The sequence below is a fragment of the Neovison vison genome, chromosome 6 (assembly GCF_020171115.1).
Source record: "Neovison vison isolate M4711 chromosome 6, ASM_NN_V1, whole genome shotgun sequence".
Lineage (NCBI taxonomy): Eukaryota > Metazoa > Chordata > Mammalia > Carnivora > Mustelidae > Neogale > Neogale vison.
Genome location: NC_058096.1, coordinates 194,129,545 through 194,147,413, shown reverse-complemented (window position 1 = coordinate 194,147,413; position 17,869 = coordinate 194,129,545). Strand labels below are relative to the sequence as shown.

The window sequence follows — 17,869 nt, the reverse complement described above, 5'->3', positions numbered from 1 at the left end:
GAACTGCAGCCAGAACAAGCTAACATTTAAATTCCTCCTCGCTTCCTCGTTCCCCCTCCCCTCACTGCGTCTTCCCAGACTTGGGGGGTGGGGGATTACAAAAACGAGGACGCTCTCCTTTCAGGAAATGGAATTCTAATGTACACGTTCCTATTTCTGAATCGGAGGTACTAAAAATACTCCCGCGACAGCCTGAGGAAGCTGTCGCCGTCCTCTGTGCAAACAAAATCGACAATTCTCCTTCCCTGCGCAATGGGTCTGCAAATGGGGCGGGGGTCGGGACCCAACCCTTGGCTGTAACCAGGACAGAGCTTCCACGCAGAAGTCGAACGTCTTTCTGCGGGTCCCAAACTATAGATTCATCCCCCACCCACGAGAACTGAAGGCAGTTTGGGTTCCCGAAAAGCCTCCCGGATTTCGAATCCCAGCCTTACCCAGTTCTGTGACCTTAGGCGTTTGGTTTATCTCTGCCTCAATTTCTTTGTCCGTCTGTAAATCATCCCCAGCTTGAGGGTTGCTGTGAACATTCGAAAGCACGTGTGTCGAGAGCCCGGAATGGAGCAAGCCCTGGGGAAAATGTGAGCTTTTATGATCGTGGAAGCCCCCTGGCGCGAGGAGAGCTGAGCTCCTACTGTATACTGAGTGTTGGGATAACCCACACTCAAGTCACTTTCAAAGTTACGAGAGAGTTTCCTTTTGCATTAACCATCTTTCCCTCCAAATAACCTCCACTTGCCGTGGAAATCCGCGTGGGATGGGCGCCCAGCTGCCGCCGCCCTAGCCCTTGCCATCGCAAGGCTGCGTGGAGCGCGCTCCCCGGCCCGGCGCCGCATTTCCTCCCCACGCCGGGGAACAGTGTTCCAGAAGACGTGGGCTGAATCTCGGCGCGAATATTAAGAGTGTGTGTGTGGAGTGGGGGGAGGTCCGGCGCGCCGAGCCAGTAATCTGAGCTCTTGATTATCCAGATTCGGATCAAACGGGGCGGCGGCGGCCGACCCCCTCCTGGGAATGATTAGATGATTAATGTAATGCTGTTTGAAGGGTCTCTGTTTTCTCTCTTAATTTGGGTCATTACTTAGGAAGCAAGCGTGAGATCATTTCATCAGCATGCTCGGCGGCGGAGATAGCTATTCAGAAAATGGGCTAACTGCGCGGTAATCAGGGCGCGGGAGGCGGCGGCTGCGAGCTCCCGGAGTCCGGGGGCGCCCTCCCGCGGCAGGGCGCACAGCACCCGGAGGATCATCAGCACCGGCCAGGGAGCCCCGGAGTTCCGGCTGGGCTGGGGACCCTTGGCCTCCAGCTCCTGTCTCCAGGGAAAACTGGGAGGAAGAGTCTCCCCGCCCCCGCCTGGAGGTCGCCCAGAAAAGGGAACATGCCCAGAAGCTCCCAGGCAGGGCACTGCCCCGGCCGTTTGCCCTCTGGAGGAAAGGCGATTTGCTGAAAGATAGATGCACCTAACCCAGCTCTCCCACACCCATCCACTTTTAACCCCTCCTTTTTTTTTTTTTTTTTTTTAAATTTCTCACCCAAATAAGGCAACACCCAGAATCCCAAGCGTCGGAAGAGTCACCAGAGAAAAACTTGGCACCACGTGTAGGCCGATGTAGACCTTTGCTCCCTCGCTCCCGGTGTGTAGGGGCGGGGGGGTGGGGTGGGCGGTGGGGGGGTGTGTGGTGGTGGCTCTTAACATGCAAGCGCCGCAGGAACACGGGTTTGGCTTCACCCTGGTCCCAGCACCCCAAAGGAAGTCGCATTTGGGCAGGGAAATGCTATAAACGCCTGTTTCCTTCTCCTTCTCTGGGGTTGCTGAGCTGACCTGGCGGCGAGGGGAGGCGGGGGGGAAAGAAAACGAGCACTAGTGATTCTGTTTATTGTGTTAGACATGTATATATTCCGAGTTCGCTTGTAACAGGAGGATTTACATGGCTGTATAAAGATGGCTGGGGGCGCCGCGCTCTTCCGGGGCGTTCACGTGACAGGCTGGGGTGAAAACCCGCCGCCCGAGAAGCGGAGGCCTGGGAGGAAATGCGTTTCAGCGCACTGGGTTTAAATAAGTTTCCCGAATACACAAAGGTGGGAGCCACGCGTTTGCTGCCAGTCATCGAGGAAACGTTTAGCTTTCCAAAAAATATGCTGGTTTCGATAAATAGATTTTAGCCTCTCTGCTATAGTTTTTTTTTTTAATTTTCTTTTAATTTTAGAAATAAGTTTATACGTGTGATCTGTTTGGGGGCTGGACGGGGCTGGAAGGGAGGGCGAGGCAGTAGCTCTCAGCTCTGCACTGTCCGAGTCAGGTCCTTTGTGGAGGGGGCAGCAGGCCCCACGCTGTCGTGGAGTTTGCGCACGTGTTTCTTTAAGTCAAAGTTTCTGCAAAACCCTTTGCCGCAAGTGGCGCACGTGAAAGGCTTCTTGTCGTTGTGGGTGTGCATGTGGAAGGTCAGGTTGTAGACCTGGTGGAAGGCCTTGTTGCAGATGGTGCATTTGTACTGCTTCTCGCCGCTGTGGGTCAGCTTGTGGTTCTTGTAATTCCCTACGGGAGACCAAAAACAAAAAAGGAGGGGAGGGATGAAGTAGGATTGGGGTGGGGGTGGCCCGCGAGCGTCCCGGGGTTGGCTCAGTTGCCCGCGCAAAGACGGCGACGCTTGGCTAGGCGGGCGCGACCTCTCCGAGTGAAGAAGTTGTCAAACTTCGTCTGCATCAAGCAGAAGGCTCTCACGACAGGATGGAGGGCCGAGTCCGGCGTAGCCGCCCTGCGCCCCTGCCCCGCCCGGGGCACAGGCCCGCGCAGCGTCCCTCCCGCTGTGCTCGGCTGGCCGGCAAACTTTTGCATAGCCCAGAGACGCACCGGGTCCTTCTCCCGGCTGCTGCCTCGCTGGAAGAAATTCGCACGAACCCGGGCTTCGTCCCTCATTTTCTGTTTATCTTCTCATTTTAAAAGTTACTCCCTCTGTTCCCCCCAGCTATCACCTGGAGATCCAAAAGTGCGTTGGAAAACCGAAGCCGGGCGCCGGGCCTGGAGGTCTTGGGGACAATAATGGTTTCCCCCAGTCTTGTTATTCCCAGGAGGTGGAGTTTGCCTCGATTTTTTTTTTTTTTTCATCTGAAAGGGGTGTCCCGGCTACAAAGGCAAGCTTTTTCTATAGGGCAATAGCCTCTCTTTCTCCTACTTCCTTTCCCTCGGCCCCCTTTTTACTTCCCACCTCCCAAATTCGGAGTCTCCCCATGCAACCAGCCTGACTCCAGCGAGGTCTACTAACCCGGCCCGGAGAGCCTCCACCCAAACCGGTCACAACCCGATTCCAAAGAAATGCTGCGCCCGAGCTGGCAGCTCTCACGCTCCCTCTCTGCGGATCCTTCTTTGCCTTCCTGCTCCGAGTGACCCGCCGAGTCCCGAGGTGAGAGGTGAAGAGAGGGCCTCGCCTTGCACATTACCTTTTTGGTGAAAGCCTTTGCCGCAAAATTCGCAGACGAAGGGCTTGTAGCCCGCGTGGATGCGGATGTGCGTGTTGAGCGTGGAACTGCGGTTGAAGGCTTTGCCGCACTGGTTGCATTTATGCGGCTTTTCCTGCGGAGAGGGGCGCGCGCACAGTGAGGCCAAGGCCCCGGCTAGGAGAAGCCACCTCAGGGGCACCTTGAAGGGGCACCTTGAAGGGATACGGGGCCCCCGGGAGGGGTAAGGGGAACCCTTGCCATCCTCTCCCCAACACCGTCGCTCAGGCGCGGGGTGTTGCGCGCGGGCCGAAGTGGACCCGGGGGCCACGTACCTGGGTGTGGATAATTTTGTGTCTGCAGAGCGTGCTGGCCTGGCGGAAGCCTTTGCCGCAGACTTTGCACACGAACGGTCTGGCTCCGGTGTGGACCGGCATGTGGCGGGTGAGGTTATAGTGAGCATTAAACACCTATGGAAGGACACGAGGGGGCCTTGTGGTGTGTCCGTCCGAGAGAGAGTAGAATCAAACTGGGGAGGCCTTAGCCTACATCCCCCAACCAACACTCCCTTCAGAAACCAGAGCCCTTTTCATTTCGCAAACCGCTTCCCGACCCACTGCGCCCAGGCCAGTCCCGTGTAGCCGCTGACAACGACATCCCCATTTTACAGAGAAGGAAACTGAGGCCCAACTAGGCCCCCAATGTGAGTAGTAGATAACTACTGGGAAGCTCCTGAACTTGAGAAAGGGGCGGTCCAGGCTCCCTCAGGGAAGCAGCTGTCCCTGCTCATCCCTCCCAGCCCCCACAGACCCGGGGCCTCACCTTGCCGCACACCTCGCAGGTGAAGTTTTTGGGCTTGCCGTCCGCAGAGCCCCCGGGCAGCTTGCTGTGGCCCTTCACGCCGCCGCGCTCTGCGGTCAGAGCCGAGTTCTCCTTCAGCACCTGCTCCAGCGGCGCGGGCAAGCGCTCCTTATGGGTATAGGGGGACGGATGGGGGAACTTGTCCGCGGCCAGGCCGGCCAACTTGGCGTTCTCCAGCAAAAAGAGCTTGGGGTGCGCAGCTAGGGCAGCGGGGGCCTGTGCATTGAGGAGGCCGGATGGGAAGAGGTGGCCTCCGAGGAGCTCAGACGGCGGGTACGCGGCAGAGTCCAGGTAGTTGAAGTAGTAGAGGGAGCCGCTGGCCGGCAGCCCCACCGCCTGGTTGATGACCTGCGGCTTGATGACCCTGCCCGCCGGCAGCGCAGACGGCGCCAGGCCCAGATCGGCCTTGCAGCACACGCCACAGTTGGTTTTGCACAAGCCGCTGGCGCCGCACACCGGGGCCCCCCCGCCACCGCCGCCGCCTCCTCCTCCTCCTCCTCCTCCACCGCCGCCCGCCCGGAGGCTGCTTTTCCAGAGCTCCGAGTAACTGAGCAGCGTCTTGGACGGCACCTCGTAGCCTAGGGGCTGGAGGGGGATCATACAGGGCAGCGGCGAGCAGAGGTTGAGCAATTTCTTGCCCTGGCCACCGTCTGCCTCCAGCGTCCCCGGCCGGGGCTCAAAGGGCGCACGGGGCTCCGACGTCTTAGCCATGATGCGCTCGATGGAGAAGGCCAGCGTCTTGGAAGTGGCCGGCGACGCTCCAGCGCGCGGGCAGGCCGGGGGCACCATGGTCTCCAGGGAAGCCGAGCTGGCCATGGCGCGCCGAGCCGAGCCTTGCCGTGCTGGACTGGGCCGGGGCGCAGCCTCTCTTCTCTAAGTCTGCATTCCGGAAAAGGCAGGGAGGGAAACCGCAATTTAATAAGCACCTTGTCGGGTCCAGGTCACCCATTTGCATTCAAATGAACAGGGGCAGAACAAAGTGCACCCAAGGGTACCAAATTACCGCCCATTAACCCGGCGCGCAAAGGAACCCACCAGCCCCTGCCCTGAGACTTTGAAAGGGGGAAGAAGGGGGAGGGTTTACAAAGGAAAAGGAGAGAGAGAAAAAAAAAGAAAGAAAGAAAAGAGCCTCAAATTAACCCCCCCTGAGCCGTTCCTTGGACCCTGGCCTCCGCCACGCGTGCGGGGAGCTGGACAGTGAAGGGGCAAAGTTAAAGAGGACCAGGAGAGCCACCTCGCATTTACCTCTTTCCCCCACCGCCAAGGAGATGCGTTCCGAGCCATGCAGCGTGTCTCCTCTGTCACATTTTGATGGCAAACATCTTCCCCTCCGCGTGAGATCACTGTCTTTTACATTCAGCTGACATCACATGAAGTCACTTGAAGTGGAATGACATGGGCGGCGGCGCGGCTCCCGTAGCGGCCCCTGTGTTCCCCCGCGCCTGCCGGCCGCCGCCGCCACCGCCCCTCAAACTTTAAAAGGAGGCAACTGGCGCCCGCGCTCCCCTCGGGAAAGTGCGAGCGGTTTGCGAATCGGGAAGGAGGGAAGAGACGGGAGGGGGGAGGGGGAGGAATCGTGATGGTTTTGCCGGTGGAAAGAAGGTGGGGGGAGCCCAAACCCAGGCAGAGTTCTGTGCGTGATTCACAACTTTGGGGGCCTATAGGTTTGAGGGACGCGGGGAGGGCAGAGGGTCCTGCACGCGCCGCCCCAAAGGGCCCCTGGGTGTCCGTCTAGTCGCTGAACTATCCCTTAGCCCTCTGCAGCCGAGCTGGGCATCGTGCTAATAAACTGCCATTTACCCACGGAGCCGGCGCCAGCCCCGAACACGCGCAAATGATAATTACCTCATTAGGATGTGGCGCATGGACGCGGGCGCCGCGTTTGGAGGGGGGAACTTGTTAATGGGGAAATATTAATTTATGCAAAAACAACGAGCTCGCCTTGGCTGGCGTCGGAGGTCGGGAGAGAGCTCCCGCCGCCTAAGGACGACCCCGTAGCGTCCGGAAGAGCAAGGCCGCGCGCCCAGATCCCGGGGGGCCTCAGCTCCCGGTGGGTGCGCCTCCCCCTCTCTGGCCGACTCCCCGCCTGCGGCTGGGGGAGACTGCACAGCAAGCTGGAGTACTGTTTGAGATCCTAATCGATCAGAATCGCTGATTTGTGATCCGGTTTCGGAGGCAAAGCCCGGCTCCGAGGCTGGTTTAGGGCTGCGTACGGGGAGGATTCGGAGGGCAGCTCTCCCTGCTGATGGGTACTTACTGTTTGTATAATTGAGAAGGTCCAATCTCCACCTGTTTAAGGAGCAGATTGAAACAGCAGAACCTCCCCTGGATCCTATTAAAACGTTTTTCCTCCTAAGGCCATTCAGTCGAACCAATTTTCCGAAGTGATTCATAGAGCTGAATTCTGCCAAGGCAGCTCTTTCACTTTTAGCCACTAAAGCACCGCGTGGAACCGGGTTTTGTGTTTTTCTAAAATAAAGAGAAGGATTATCAGAGGGGAGAGGGAGGGGGCTTGAAGGGGGGCGGGCAGAGACTTAGTGTGGCCAGAGGTACAAGCAGAGGGAAGAAAAGGCCCTTTTCTAGACAGGCCCCAAGTAAGTTCGGAGGAATTCAGCGTTTTGTGCCGGGCGCACAAAAGCAGCGCGCTCCACGCTCGGTTTGGAGGGGCTGAATTCATCTGTTTGCAGACCATTCCACCTGCGTATCACAACAAACTGCTCAAAGACGCTCCAGCACTTTCAACAGGCCGGGTGCTCTTGGCGACAACAAAAGTGGTCGAGGCTGAGGGTTCTTATGGGGGTGGGGAGGACGGCTAGCATGAGAGAGAGCGAGAGAATTAGGTTTGGGGAGGAGGAGGAGGTGGTGCAGGGGTTTTTTAAAACTTTTGGACGGTTTTGTTTGCGGGACAATTATATCTTGCCAGCCGGCTTTTGCAAGACCACGAGCTTTGTAGCCGCAACCACAGTTTAAGAGGATTACGGTGGGTATAATATGAGCAAACAGGGTTGAGGGTTTGATAGTGAATTTTATCTCCAAAGATACACGATCTTGTGGAGCCCCAGAAAATGCTACTGGAAGCAAACCCTTTCCTTTTTCACTCAGGAACAGGTCTTGAGAAACTGAGTATCCTGCCCCGAGGCCTCTCCGCTGCTCCGCTGCAAAACATCCCAGAAAACCATCAAGGAAAGGATGGGAAAGGTCTAGTTGTAACTGAAGGCAAAGTGCTCCTTTTCCCCTTCAGAACTTCTTTCTACTACCCGCTCTCCCTCTGACATGCAATTTCAGACCCGATATTGACCTGGCAGGTGAGGGAAAGGAAAAGTGTACTTGGAAAGCAAGGGGAGGGAACAAAGAGATGTCTCCGAGGGAAAGTGGCCTGGAGAGTGACATCAGTGGGTTGATTTTCTCACACTGCCAAGCTGGGAAACTGCCTCTACTGCCTCTAAATTCAGCAGGCACAAGTCTCTGTCCCCCTAAAACCCTTCTCCCCAAACTTCGAGATTTCAAAGCTAGAAAGAAGCTTGCTCGTCTGAAAAAATATTTCCATATACAGCTCACTGAATTTAGATGTTCAGAGAGGCGGAATTCCAGACCCAGTGTACCCCCATCCCTAAGTTAATGTGAAAACAACACAGCGAAACTCCCCCCCCAACACACACACACACACACACACACACCCCACCCCCACCAAACATGAAACAAACCGACAACTCACCCCGACATTGAAATAATATCAATACACCCGCAGGGGCTGAAAACCCGAATTTCTATCCCGACTTCCCTGCGTGTCTCATTCAGTCACCGGCACTGCACCCCAACCCCCTTTCCAAATTGGGTAATTGTTGATCTCGGCAGCACGAAAGATCTGCTGGTTTGAAAGCTCCATCAGGCTGAAAGGCTTCCAGAGGCTTTCCGTGAACCTGCCTGGCCATCCCTAGCGCTTTTTGTAACTGCATAAGCCATCCTGCTCTCCCCGGCATCACAAAGGAGTGCTACCTCCACAGAAAGAAAACATTTGGGTAAAAACAAGTTGCCCCTAATGTGCCTCTCTTTCCAAATGTTGGGTGAATACACTGGCTTTTATAAAAGTATTTAATTAGCTTCCACAAACTTCTTCCCTTGCCCGCAGATTATATTGAAGTGGAGGGTTGGAGACTATTTTACACCTTGCCACTCACATGTTAATTAATCTCTATCTAACCCTAATTGCAGTTTATTCAAGCACCGCTCAACAGCTCACCCACACAATAAACACTGATCCTACTTTTATACATATTACTTCACGTTAACACATTGAGTAATTAACTCCAGTACCAACTAATAGTGCAAACAAATATTTTCTGTAAACGAGATGATTTCAGGCAGAATAAAAGAGGACTCGGGAAACGTAGCGCTTGGTGGAGAGAGTGCTGAGATTTCCTTTTGCTGCCCCTCAACCCTTCAAATTCATTCTCATTTGCAGCATTTTTTTTTTTTTTAAGGCTGAAATGTTGAAACAAAGAGGGACAACCTTGGGAATGAAAATTTGACCATTTTATGAAGTTGGTGGCAGAGTTCTGTGAGATGACGGGTCGCTGTTTTTCTACCTACACATTTTTAGTGACTGGGGAGAGGGTATCCAAAATAACTCCACCTGAAGGGCAATAGGAGGCTCCAGGGATACGCAGATGTTTCTGGGATGGGAATCCTTCTACGGAAAAGTTTTCCAAAGCTTCTCACCCTAAAGAAGACCTGTCCTTCAAAGCAATGGTTAAAAGTGGACTAAGACTGTGGTGATAGAGGTCCTATCTGTCTCCCCAGTCCAGACTGGTACAAAATCTCCACTTTGGAGGTCAGGTGCCTTCGTGGGCAACTGGACCAAGCAAGCCACCTCTCCTGGAGGCACTTGGGTCTTGGCCCAGGCGAGGCCCACTAGGCCTTGAGCGCTCTGCCCCAGGGGCCACATTTGGAGCTGCCCTCCTACGCGTAGGCCCGCTGCAGCCAGCCTCACTTGGATGGTGCGGACCACGGCCCACTACTCCAGGCCTGCCAGGCCTGGTCCCGCCATGGGGTCTTCCTCTGCCCCGAGGCCTCTCAGCCCCAGGTCCCTCTCATTCCCGCGCCTCAGCTGAAAGCCAGATGCTTTTGCCTCGGCCCATCTGGCCCACGCTTGGTCCTCAACACCTCGACCACGGTGGGGGAACACCGCCAGAGTTGAGCCTGACGCCCCTGGGCGGCCTGTGCTCTTCCCACGCTGCAGAGCAGGGTGCCAAGGCCGGGCGCTTCTGCGGCTCGGCTGGGCCTGACCCACGCCGCGACCTCGGGGATCTGCGGCTGTGGGACGCCGCACCCGTGCCAAGCCACTCGCACACCACTGACTGGGGATCCAGGCTCAACCCCAAGGACTGGAGCGCAATGTTTTAATTGAAATCGCAGGTTTAAGCACAGCTGGCGGCTGTCTATTGATTCTGCAAGGGCTTCTCTTGTGGGAAGCATATTAAATATGACTGGCGCGGCTAGAGCCTCCCCTCTCCTCCTGCCCCCTCCCTCTGGCCTTTTTATGGTCACTAACCCGAACACTGCAATGATGACTTTTGTTTCAATTTTTTTGTTGTTTAATGCCAGGAATCGCCCTCACTTGAGGACAAATTACTTAGCAGACGCCCTCCCGGGGTGTAGACAGCCTCAGAGGAAAATCCCTTCCTTGAGCAAAAGCTCACACTTTACACCACTGCCGGCATCACCGAGGGGAAAGGCAAGCATTTCTACCATAGAAAAGGTGTTGCAGTTCCAGCTCTGGGCGCTCGTATCTGTCTGTTGGTTCTGGATGGCAAGAGGGACTATTATTTTAAATAGTATTATTATTTTCTCACCTGAGTCTTAGGTTGCAATACTTAATACATCCTCCTGCTATCTCCCCAGGGAGCTGAGCAGCTTGGGGGCAGACGGCGTGCTCCAGGCTGCCGGGCTTGGGGAAACACCCACCGGGCGGATTCGATGTTTTCTCCCCGCTCAGCCGTAACTTGTTTGGAAAACAAAACAAAAACCCCAAATCAAACTTCATGGTTGAAGCACTCTCCCTCCCTCCCTTCCTCCCTTTCTTACTTCTTCCTAAAGGGATATTTAGGATCTGATTTACATGGTGCCACGCTTAACCGCTGAAAATAGATTAACTTCTGCAGAGAAAATTTTCTGCGATCCTTTTTTTTTTTTTTTCCCAACCCCCCACCCCCCCAGGAAGCATTTTATTGAAAACATTCGGACCGGCTTGCCAGGAGTGGGCTTGTCCAAGGCTCAGGGGCCTCCGCCTTCGGTGCGCGGTTTGCAGGATTAGTGCGGCCAAGAGACAAAGAGCCCCAGATACCCCGGCCAGACGAGGCCGGGCGCGCCCGGAGAGCTCCCGGGTTCCGGATCCCCGCACAGAGCGCTCGAGCACAGTCTCGGGCCCGGGCCTCCAGGGACAGATGGGCCAGAGCCGACTGCATCTGCCCGAGTCCTCAGGGAGGCTGCGGCGCCCACAGCCAGGGTGGCCGAGTGCCCGTCCCACTGCACCCGGCGGCGGTTTTGCAGCACCCGTTGCATTTGGGGACTAGTTTGCAAATCTCAGTGCACCCACAGACTGGTTTTCACCCTTGAACGCGAGAGGCGCCTATAAGCCAAGGGCGGCCGGCTTTGCAGCCAAGAGGAGAATCAGGCGGTGGTGCAAACCTATCATGATTTCCAGAATCCTCCCAACCCCCTCTGCAGTCACATCAGAGGACATTAGCTACGTATTTGGAAACCTGGAAATTCGCACTCCTAGGCCAGGGGGATTCTCCCCCAAGAGCAGATCTGCAGTCTCTACCCATTCCAGTTTAGTGCGCTCTACTCTCTGACTACTGGATGCATATATAATCACAAATTAAATACACGTTTAAATATGTATGTAATTAAGTGTACATATTTAAATATATATTATATATGCGTTATGTATGCTCATTGTGTATATACGTATGTGTATATGTATATATATTCACTGCTATCGACAACCCTTCACTTAGAAATGCCATTTAATTAGGAATCTGATCCAATACCCTCACGCAGCAGTTTGTCAGCGGACGTGTCATTTTGCGAGACGCAGTGGGGAAAACACGCGCCTCGTGCAAAAGTGTTTTCCTCTTGCGATGTGGTTTTGGTGTGCAACCCAGAGGAAACAATCATTTATGAAGAAGGATATATTACACACCCATATGCATATATACATACATATATGGGTGTGTGATATATACATATTGTGTGTGCATATATACACACATACACAGAAAATGAAAATGAGTTTTGGTAAGTAACTGGCCTTGCCTAATTCGGGTACTGAAGATTTCTGACTTCCTGGGAAGACGGCTTAGGATCCTCCGCGTTATTTAACTTGGCAGCTAGTTAAACTCCCCGGTGGAGCCTGCCCAAAGGTATTAGCGTTAAGTGCTGAGAGCTGGAGTTAAGCCGGCAGGGAAAAGGAAGGACTGGAAGGGGCAAAGGGGTGAGAGGAACTGACTTCAGATTTGTCCAAACTTCTGGAAATTTGCTAGGCAGCATAGGTCTGCATTGGCTGGCCCACTGGAGAAGAACCTGAAATGCTAGGATCACTTCTGAAGCCAGTCTGTCCATTCTCTCCTTTGGTGGGTGGTTTGGTTTGGCTTGGCTTGACTTTGACAGGCATTTCCCCGGTGTGAGGGCAAAAAGTTCTTTCCAAGCCTGGTTTCTTGAGGTCTACACTATTCAGCTGAATCCCATCTTCTCCACTCCTGGGTCAAGATTTCCGTTTAAGTGCTCCCCACTGGTGGTTTGTAGATTAACTTTGGTAAAGACAAAATGGCAACAGCGAGGACACTGAGTAGAGTTCCAGCAAGAATGAATCAGCCTCTTGTTGCTTCCCTTGAGGTCTCCCTCACACACAGACCCTCTCTTTTTGGGGAATGAAGCTAAGGTAGCAATCATTAGATGATGACTTATTACTGAGGGCCCATGCTATGCCAGACATGGTACTAAGCTAATGCCCACTCTACTCAGTTCTCACTTTTTCCTGTGAAGTATATAGTCATATGCCCATTAGACAGACTTGAAGAAATTGATGCTCTTGGAGGCTAGATAACATGTCCAAGGTCACATGACCAGAAAGAGTTTGTTTTCAGAACCGGTTTGTTCCTAACCACCATACTAAAAACACAGAGCTAAACAACGAGCCTGAACGACTAGCCGAGTGTAAATTGGGACACTTTGAAAACCTGGTTGGCAGTAGCTACTAAAGTTGAATATTTGCATTCCTTAGGATCCAGCAATTTCACTCCTAAATATATACTCAACAGCAGTGTGTTCCTATGTTCACTCAAAGACGTGGACTAGAATGTTCATAGCTGTGCTATTGGTAATAGTCCTAAACTGGAAATTGAATAACCATCAAGCGTGGAACTCATAAATAAATAAATAAGGGTATGTTCACGAAATGAAACGCTACATTCATCAATAAAAATCAACAAACCACTGCTATACTAAATAGCACCAATGAATATCATAAACAATATTGAACAAAAGCAGATCCAAAAGACTACATATTGCATGATTCCATTTTTAAAAGTTCAAAAATAGGCAAAATTGGGGGATACAAAGCAGTAGGCAGTTCTGAGGTGCTAGTAAGGGTTCTGATTTGTGGATATTTATCAAGATGTGTACACTTATTTGAATATCTTTATGTATTTGTTCTACTCTTATATAATTGATAAATATACTTATTTGGTCACTTTTCTATATATCTATTATAATATCTCTATTAGCTGTTAAAGAAGTTAATAATTAGCATTAAGTTGTCTGACTTGCTTCCCTTCCCCAGATCCCGAAAGAGACAGTGCTCACCTGCCTTTTGAGGAATTCTCCTTGACTTTCTTCCTCTAGACCAGACAATTCCATTAGTAAACTGGCCTCGCATATAGACTTCTAAAAACAAGCTGCTACCAAATTCCTAACACAGTTGTCTTTGGAGCCTGGACCATTGATCCAACTTCCCAGGGAACCTGCAATGGGCTCAGAAATGCTTGGCTCAATGAGGGGATTTCATTTAAAGCATTTTTCACACCCAAGACCTCAGAGTGGCCAGAGGAAGGATGGCAGCTTTGACCTTGGACCTGTGCCCTTTGCCAGGGCACCAGGTGAAAAATGTTAGGCCAGGAACTGCCTCAAACTTTCCAGAGACACAATTTGGCAAGTGGCCTTGGGAAGTGGAGGGTCTGGTTGAAGGCAGGAGCGTGGGGTATGGGCTGATGGTAGGAACTGGCATTAATAGAAAGTCTTGGCAAGTCTTTAGAGCTCAACTCACTGGGTCTTGGCCCTAGACAAGACCAGGAGAAAAAAAAGACAGAATCTTGGCTCTCTGGCAAGTGACCCAGTTAGCAGAACTAGCGGTTTTGCTCTGGGAGAGGGTGGCAAAGTTTATTTTAGCAGGAAAAAGCCTTGGGATGCAGAAACCAAACCAAATACTTGACAATCCCTTTGTGCAAATCTCTGGTGAATTCTGCCAGTGGGACTGGTTACAAATCTGATCTCAGCACTTTAAGAAAGATACCCAGAGCCTACAACTAAAGCAATTAAGGGAGGAGTGAGGAGGTAAGAACTGGAGCTCTAATTTAGATAGACTAAAAATAGTTCTCTGGTCCTGAAAGAGTGAGAAGATAGAAGACCCAAGGTGATATAATTAATTCATTAGTTAGCCAGCACACTATCTTGAGATTTTTCTATATTGAGCACCATATCTAGATGCCACAGATACAGTGCTTACCGACATAGACATGATCCCTGCCCAGAAGCAGCTTACATTCCTTCATTCAGCCGATAGACATGGGTCACTACCTTCTGCAAACCAGGCTTTGTGTCTGGAAATGGAGAATGGCTAATCGGTGTGGCTAGGCTGGTCCAAGATACTCAAAGAGGGCAGTTAGATAAGGGAAAAAGTAAAAACCAAACAAACCAAAAGAACTCCCTGACAGGGAAGTTAGAAAGTTTAAGAAACTTCTCATTCCAACAGAGATGGCACGCTGAACTAATAAAGAATAGGTTTCTGGAGGCATCTGTGATGGGTTGGTGAATTCCTCCTCTGGCAGCTTGCTGCTTGGTGATTTTTGTAGAGATAGGATTCTGGTCTGGGTGCACTTGGGTCCCCCTGGAACACGCTATTATGGCGTAATATAGAACTCCGTCCTGGGTTTTGTAGGGCTGTCTTTGTGGCTCTGTGGGTTCTAGAATCAGTTCGAAGACTGGCTTATCAGTCAGCTGTGTATCCACAGGCAGGTTGGAAAAACTCTCTGCAAGCTGGAGTTGCCCAGCTTTGACAGGAGATGGACATCTTCTTGGGCACCGGGTGGCGGGGACTAAATGAGAACTAAATGAATATGGAGCTCAAGCCCTCGTTTCTGGCCAAGGAAAGCACTTCATGGGTGTTTGCTATTGTTATTACAAGAGCTATTGTTATCCATACCATGGTCTTTCAGTCTGCCTGGAGGAGGAGGAAGAAGGCAAAAAAATTACTTTCTTTTTCAAGATTTTATTTTATTTTATTTTATTTTTTAAAGATTTTATTTATTTACTTGACAGGCAGAGAAGGCAGAGAGGCAGAGAGAGAAGAGGAAGCAGGCTCCCTGCTGAGCAAAGAGCCCAATGTGGGGCTCGATCCCAGGACCCCGGGATCATGACCTGAGCCGAAAGCAGAGGCTTTAACCCACTGAGCCACCCAGGCACCCCTCAAGATTTTATTTTATTTTATTTTATTTTTTTAAAGATTTTATTTATTTATTTGACAGACAGAGATCACAAGTAGGCAGAGAGGCAGGCAGAGAGAGAGAGAGGAGGAAGCAGGCTCCCTGCTGAGCAGAGAGCCCGATGTGGGACTCGATCCCAGGACCCTGAGATCATGACCCGAGCCGAAGGCAGCGGCTTAACCCACTGAGCCACCCAGGTGCCCCAAGATTTTATTTTTAAGTAATCTCTACACCCATGGTGGGGCTCGAACTCACAACCCCAAGATCAAGAGTTGCATGTTCCAACAACTGAGCCAGCCAGGCGCTCTCCCCAAAATTACTTTCTTGTTTTTGTACATAAAAACTTTGTGGGTTTTTTTCTGATTTAAAAAGTAATCAATTAAGAAATTTTGGGAAAAGCAGAGGACTACAAAGAATATTAAAAGTATGCATAATTCTATTATGGAGAAATCACAGGTGCATTAGCATATATTCTGTGAATTGACAGGGTTGATATCATAGATACATACTTTTTTTTTAAAGATTTTATTTATTTATTTGACAAACAGAGATTACAAGTAGGCAAGAGAGGCAGGAAAGGAGAGAGAGGAGGAAGCAGGCTCTCTGCAGAGAGAGCCCAATGGGGGGCTCGATCCCAGAACCCTGGGATCATGACCTGAGCTGAAAGCAGAGGCTTTAGTCCACTGAGCCACACAGGCGCCCCATATATGTACTGTTTTATAATCTGCTTTGCCACTTAATATAGCATGACTTTTTTCCCATTTTAAATATGCTGCTAAGACATAATTTTAATGTCTCTGTACTACTCCATGAAATGGCTTTAATTCAGTTAAACGGTCCTTTATCATTGGATGTTTAAGTCGTTCACATTTTTTTGCAATAGCTCCCATCAGGAACATTCCCATACATACATTTTGTGCATAGCGAATTCCCATAGGACAAATTCCCAGAAGCAGAATTATTATGGCAAATGATATGCACATTTTAAAAGATTTAAATATCAACTGACAAATTGCCTTTCAGAAGGAGATACAATGCCTTCTTCCAGCACCTTAACTAATGCTGGGCATTATCATTGAAGAAAAATCCTTACAAATCGGATAGATCCCAAATGGTCTCTCATTTCCACTTCTGCCCATATGTTCTCGTCCAGGACAGACACAGGTACCAAGCTATGGAGAACTTGGAATATAAAAATGATGGTACAGACCTGGGTAACAGTAGAGATGAAGAAATATGGGAAAGGCTATCTCAGAGAGAGAACCCTCCAGAGAAAGGGGAGATGAGTGTCAAACATTTTGTGGCATCTAAATGGTTCCAGATTGCTTTAGGTTTTGAACATTTCCTTGAGAACCCTTGCTCTTCAGAAATCCCCAGTCAGTGGGGCGCCTGGGTGGCTCAGTGGGTTAAAGCCTATGCCTTTGGCTCAGGTCATGATCCCAGCGTCCTGGGATTGAGCCCCACATCGGGCTCTCTGCTCAGCAGGGAGTCTGCTTCCCCCCTCTCTCTCTGCCTGCCTCTCTGCCTGCTTGTGATCTCTGCCTGTCAAATAAATAAAACTATTTATTTATAAATAAATTTAAAAAAAAAATGAAAAGAAATCCCCAGTCAGAATGCAAGCTTCTGGGGCGCCTGGGTGGCTCAGTGGGTTAAGCCGCTGCCTTCGGCTCGGGTCATGATCTCAGGGTCCTGGGATCGAGTCCCGCATCAGGCTCTCTGCTCAGCGGGGAGCCTGCCTCTCTGTCTACCTGTGATCTCTGTCTGTCAAATAAACAAATAAAATTAAAAAAAAAAAAAAAAGGCAAGCTGCTGGCCCCTTCATGTCTTCTAGGCCCTCTATCCCTTCTTGGGTGAGCTTGCCCTTTAAGTCCCGCATGTGGGTGCTGACCTGTAGCTGGAGATGTAGCACCCCTACATCTACATGAGTGGGAGCCTCGGGCTAATGAAGCCAAGGTGGTCTGCAACTCTCACAAAAGTCACCCAAAGGATTGTGCCCTGGCCTTGGACAGATGTTTGTAAAAGGAAGGTAGCTGGCCAGAAGAGGAGACACTCCTGAGAACAGGTGGAATGGTGCAAATCTCTCACCATGCCTAGAGAAAGAATCAGAAGTGCCAGAGGAAGGAAGTTCTAGAAAATGAGAAGAGTGGTCCAGTCCATATCATACAAATAAGAGAGAAGGAACATACTGGAAGGTTATTTACTCACAAGAGCAAGATTTTCATGTCCAGTTTGGGCTTCTCCCTAGCCAGCAAACTGCATGCTTTTCATTACTTTTGTGATTTCTGTTAAATCTTCCCTGCTAAATAAAAAAACAACCGAACCTTAGTATGAGGGGTTTTCAATGGGAGCACAGAATATTTAACAAATCCGGGGTGCCTGGGTGGCTCAGTGGGTTAAGCTGCTGCCTTCGGCTCAGGTCATGATCTCGGGGTCCTGGGATCAAGTCCCGCGTTGGGCTCTCTGCTCAGCAGGGAGCCTGCTTCCTCATCTCTCTCTCTCTCTCTCTCTCTGCCTGCCTCTCTGCCTACTTGTGATCTCTCTCTGTCAAATAAATAAATAAAATCTTTAAAAAAAAAAAAAAGAATATTTAACAAATCCATATACCCAACCCCAATAAAGTCAGTCCAAGACCAAACCTGATTCCTCTACATCCCTATCTACTCTACCTTCCTATTATTCTTTTTTTAAAATTTTTATTTATTTATTTTTATTTTTATTTTTTTTAAGATTTTTATTTATTTATTTGACAGACAGAGATCACAAGTAGGCAGAGAGGCAGGCAGAGAGAGAGGAGGAAGCAGGCTCCCTGCTGAGCAGAG

The 17,869-nt window shown here is 50.9% G+C and overlaps 1 protein-coding gene across 1 annotated transcript; it reads right to left on the bottom strand.

Moving 5' to 3' along the window:
• Window positions 1-1,659: 1,659 nt before the first annotated feature.
• Window positions 1,660-5,106, bottom strand: FEZF2 (FEZ family zinc finger 2). The gene is made up of 4 exons (XM_044255249.1): window positions 4,252-5,106; window positions 3,765-3,899; window positions 3,433-3,565; window positions 1,660-2,530 (listed from the first exon to the last, which is right to left on the bottom strand). The coding sequence occupies exons 1-4, from the start codon at window positions 5,104-5,106 to the stop codon at window positions 2,271-2,273; spliced, it is 1,383 nt and encodes a 460-aa protein (XP_044111184.1). The 3' UTR covers window positions 1,660-2,270.
• Window positions 5,107-17,869: the final 12,763 nt, after the last annotated feature.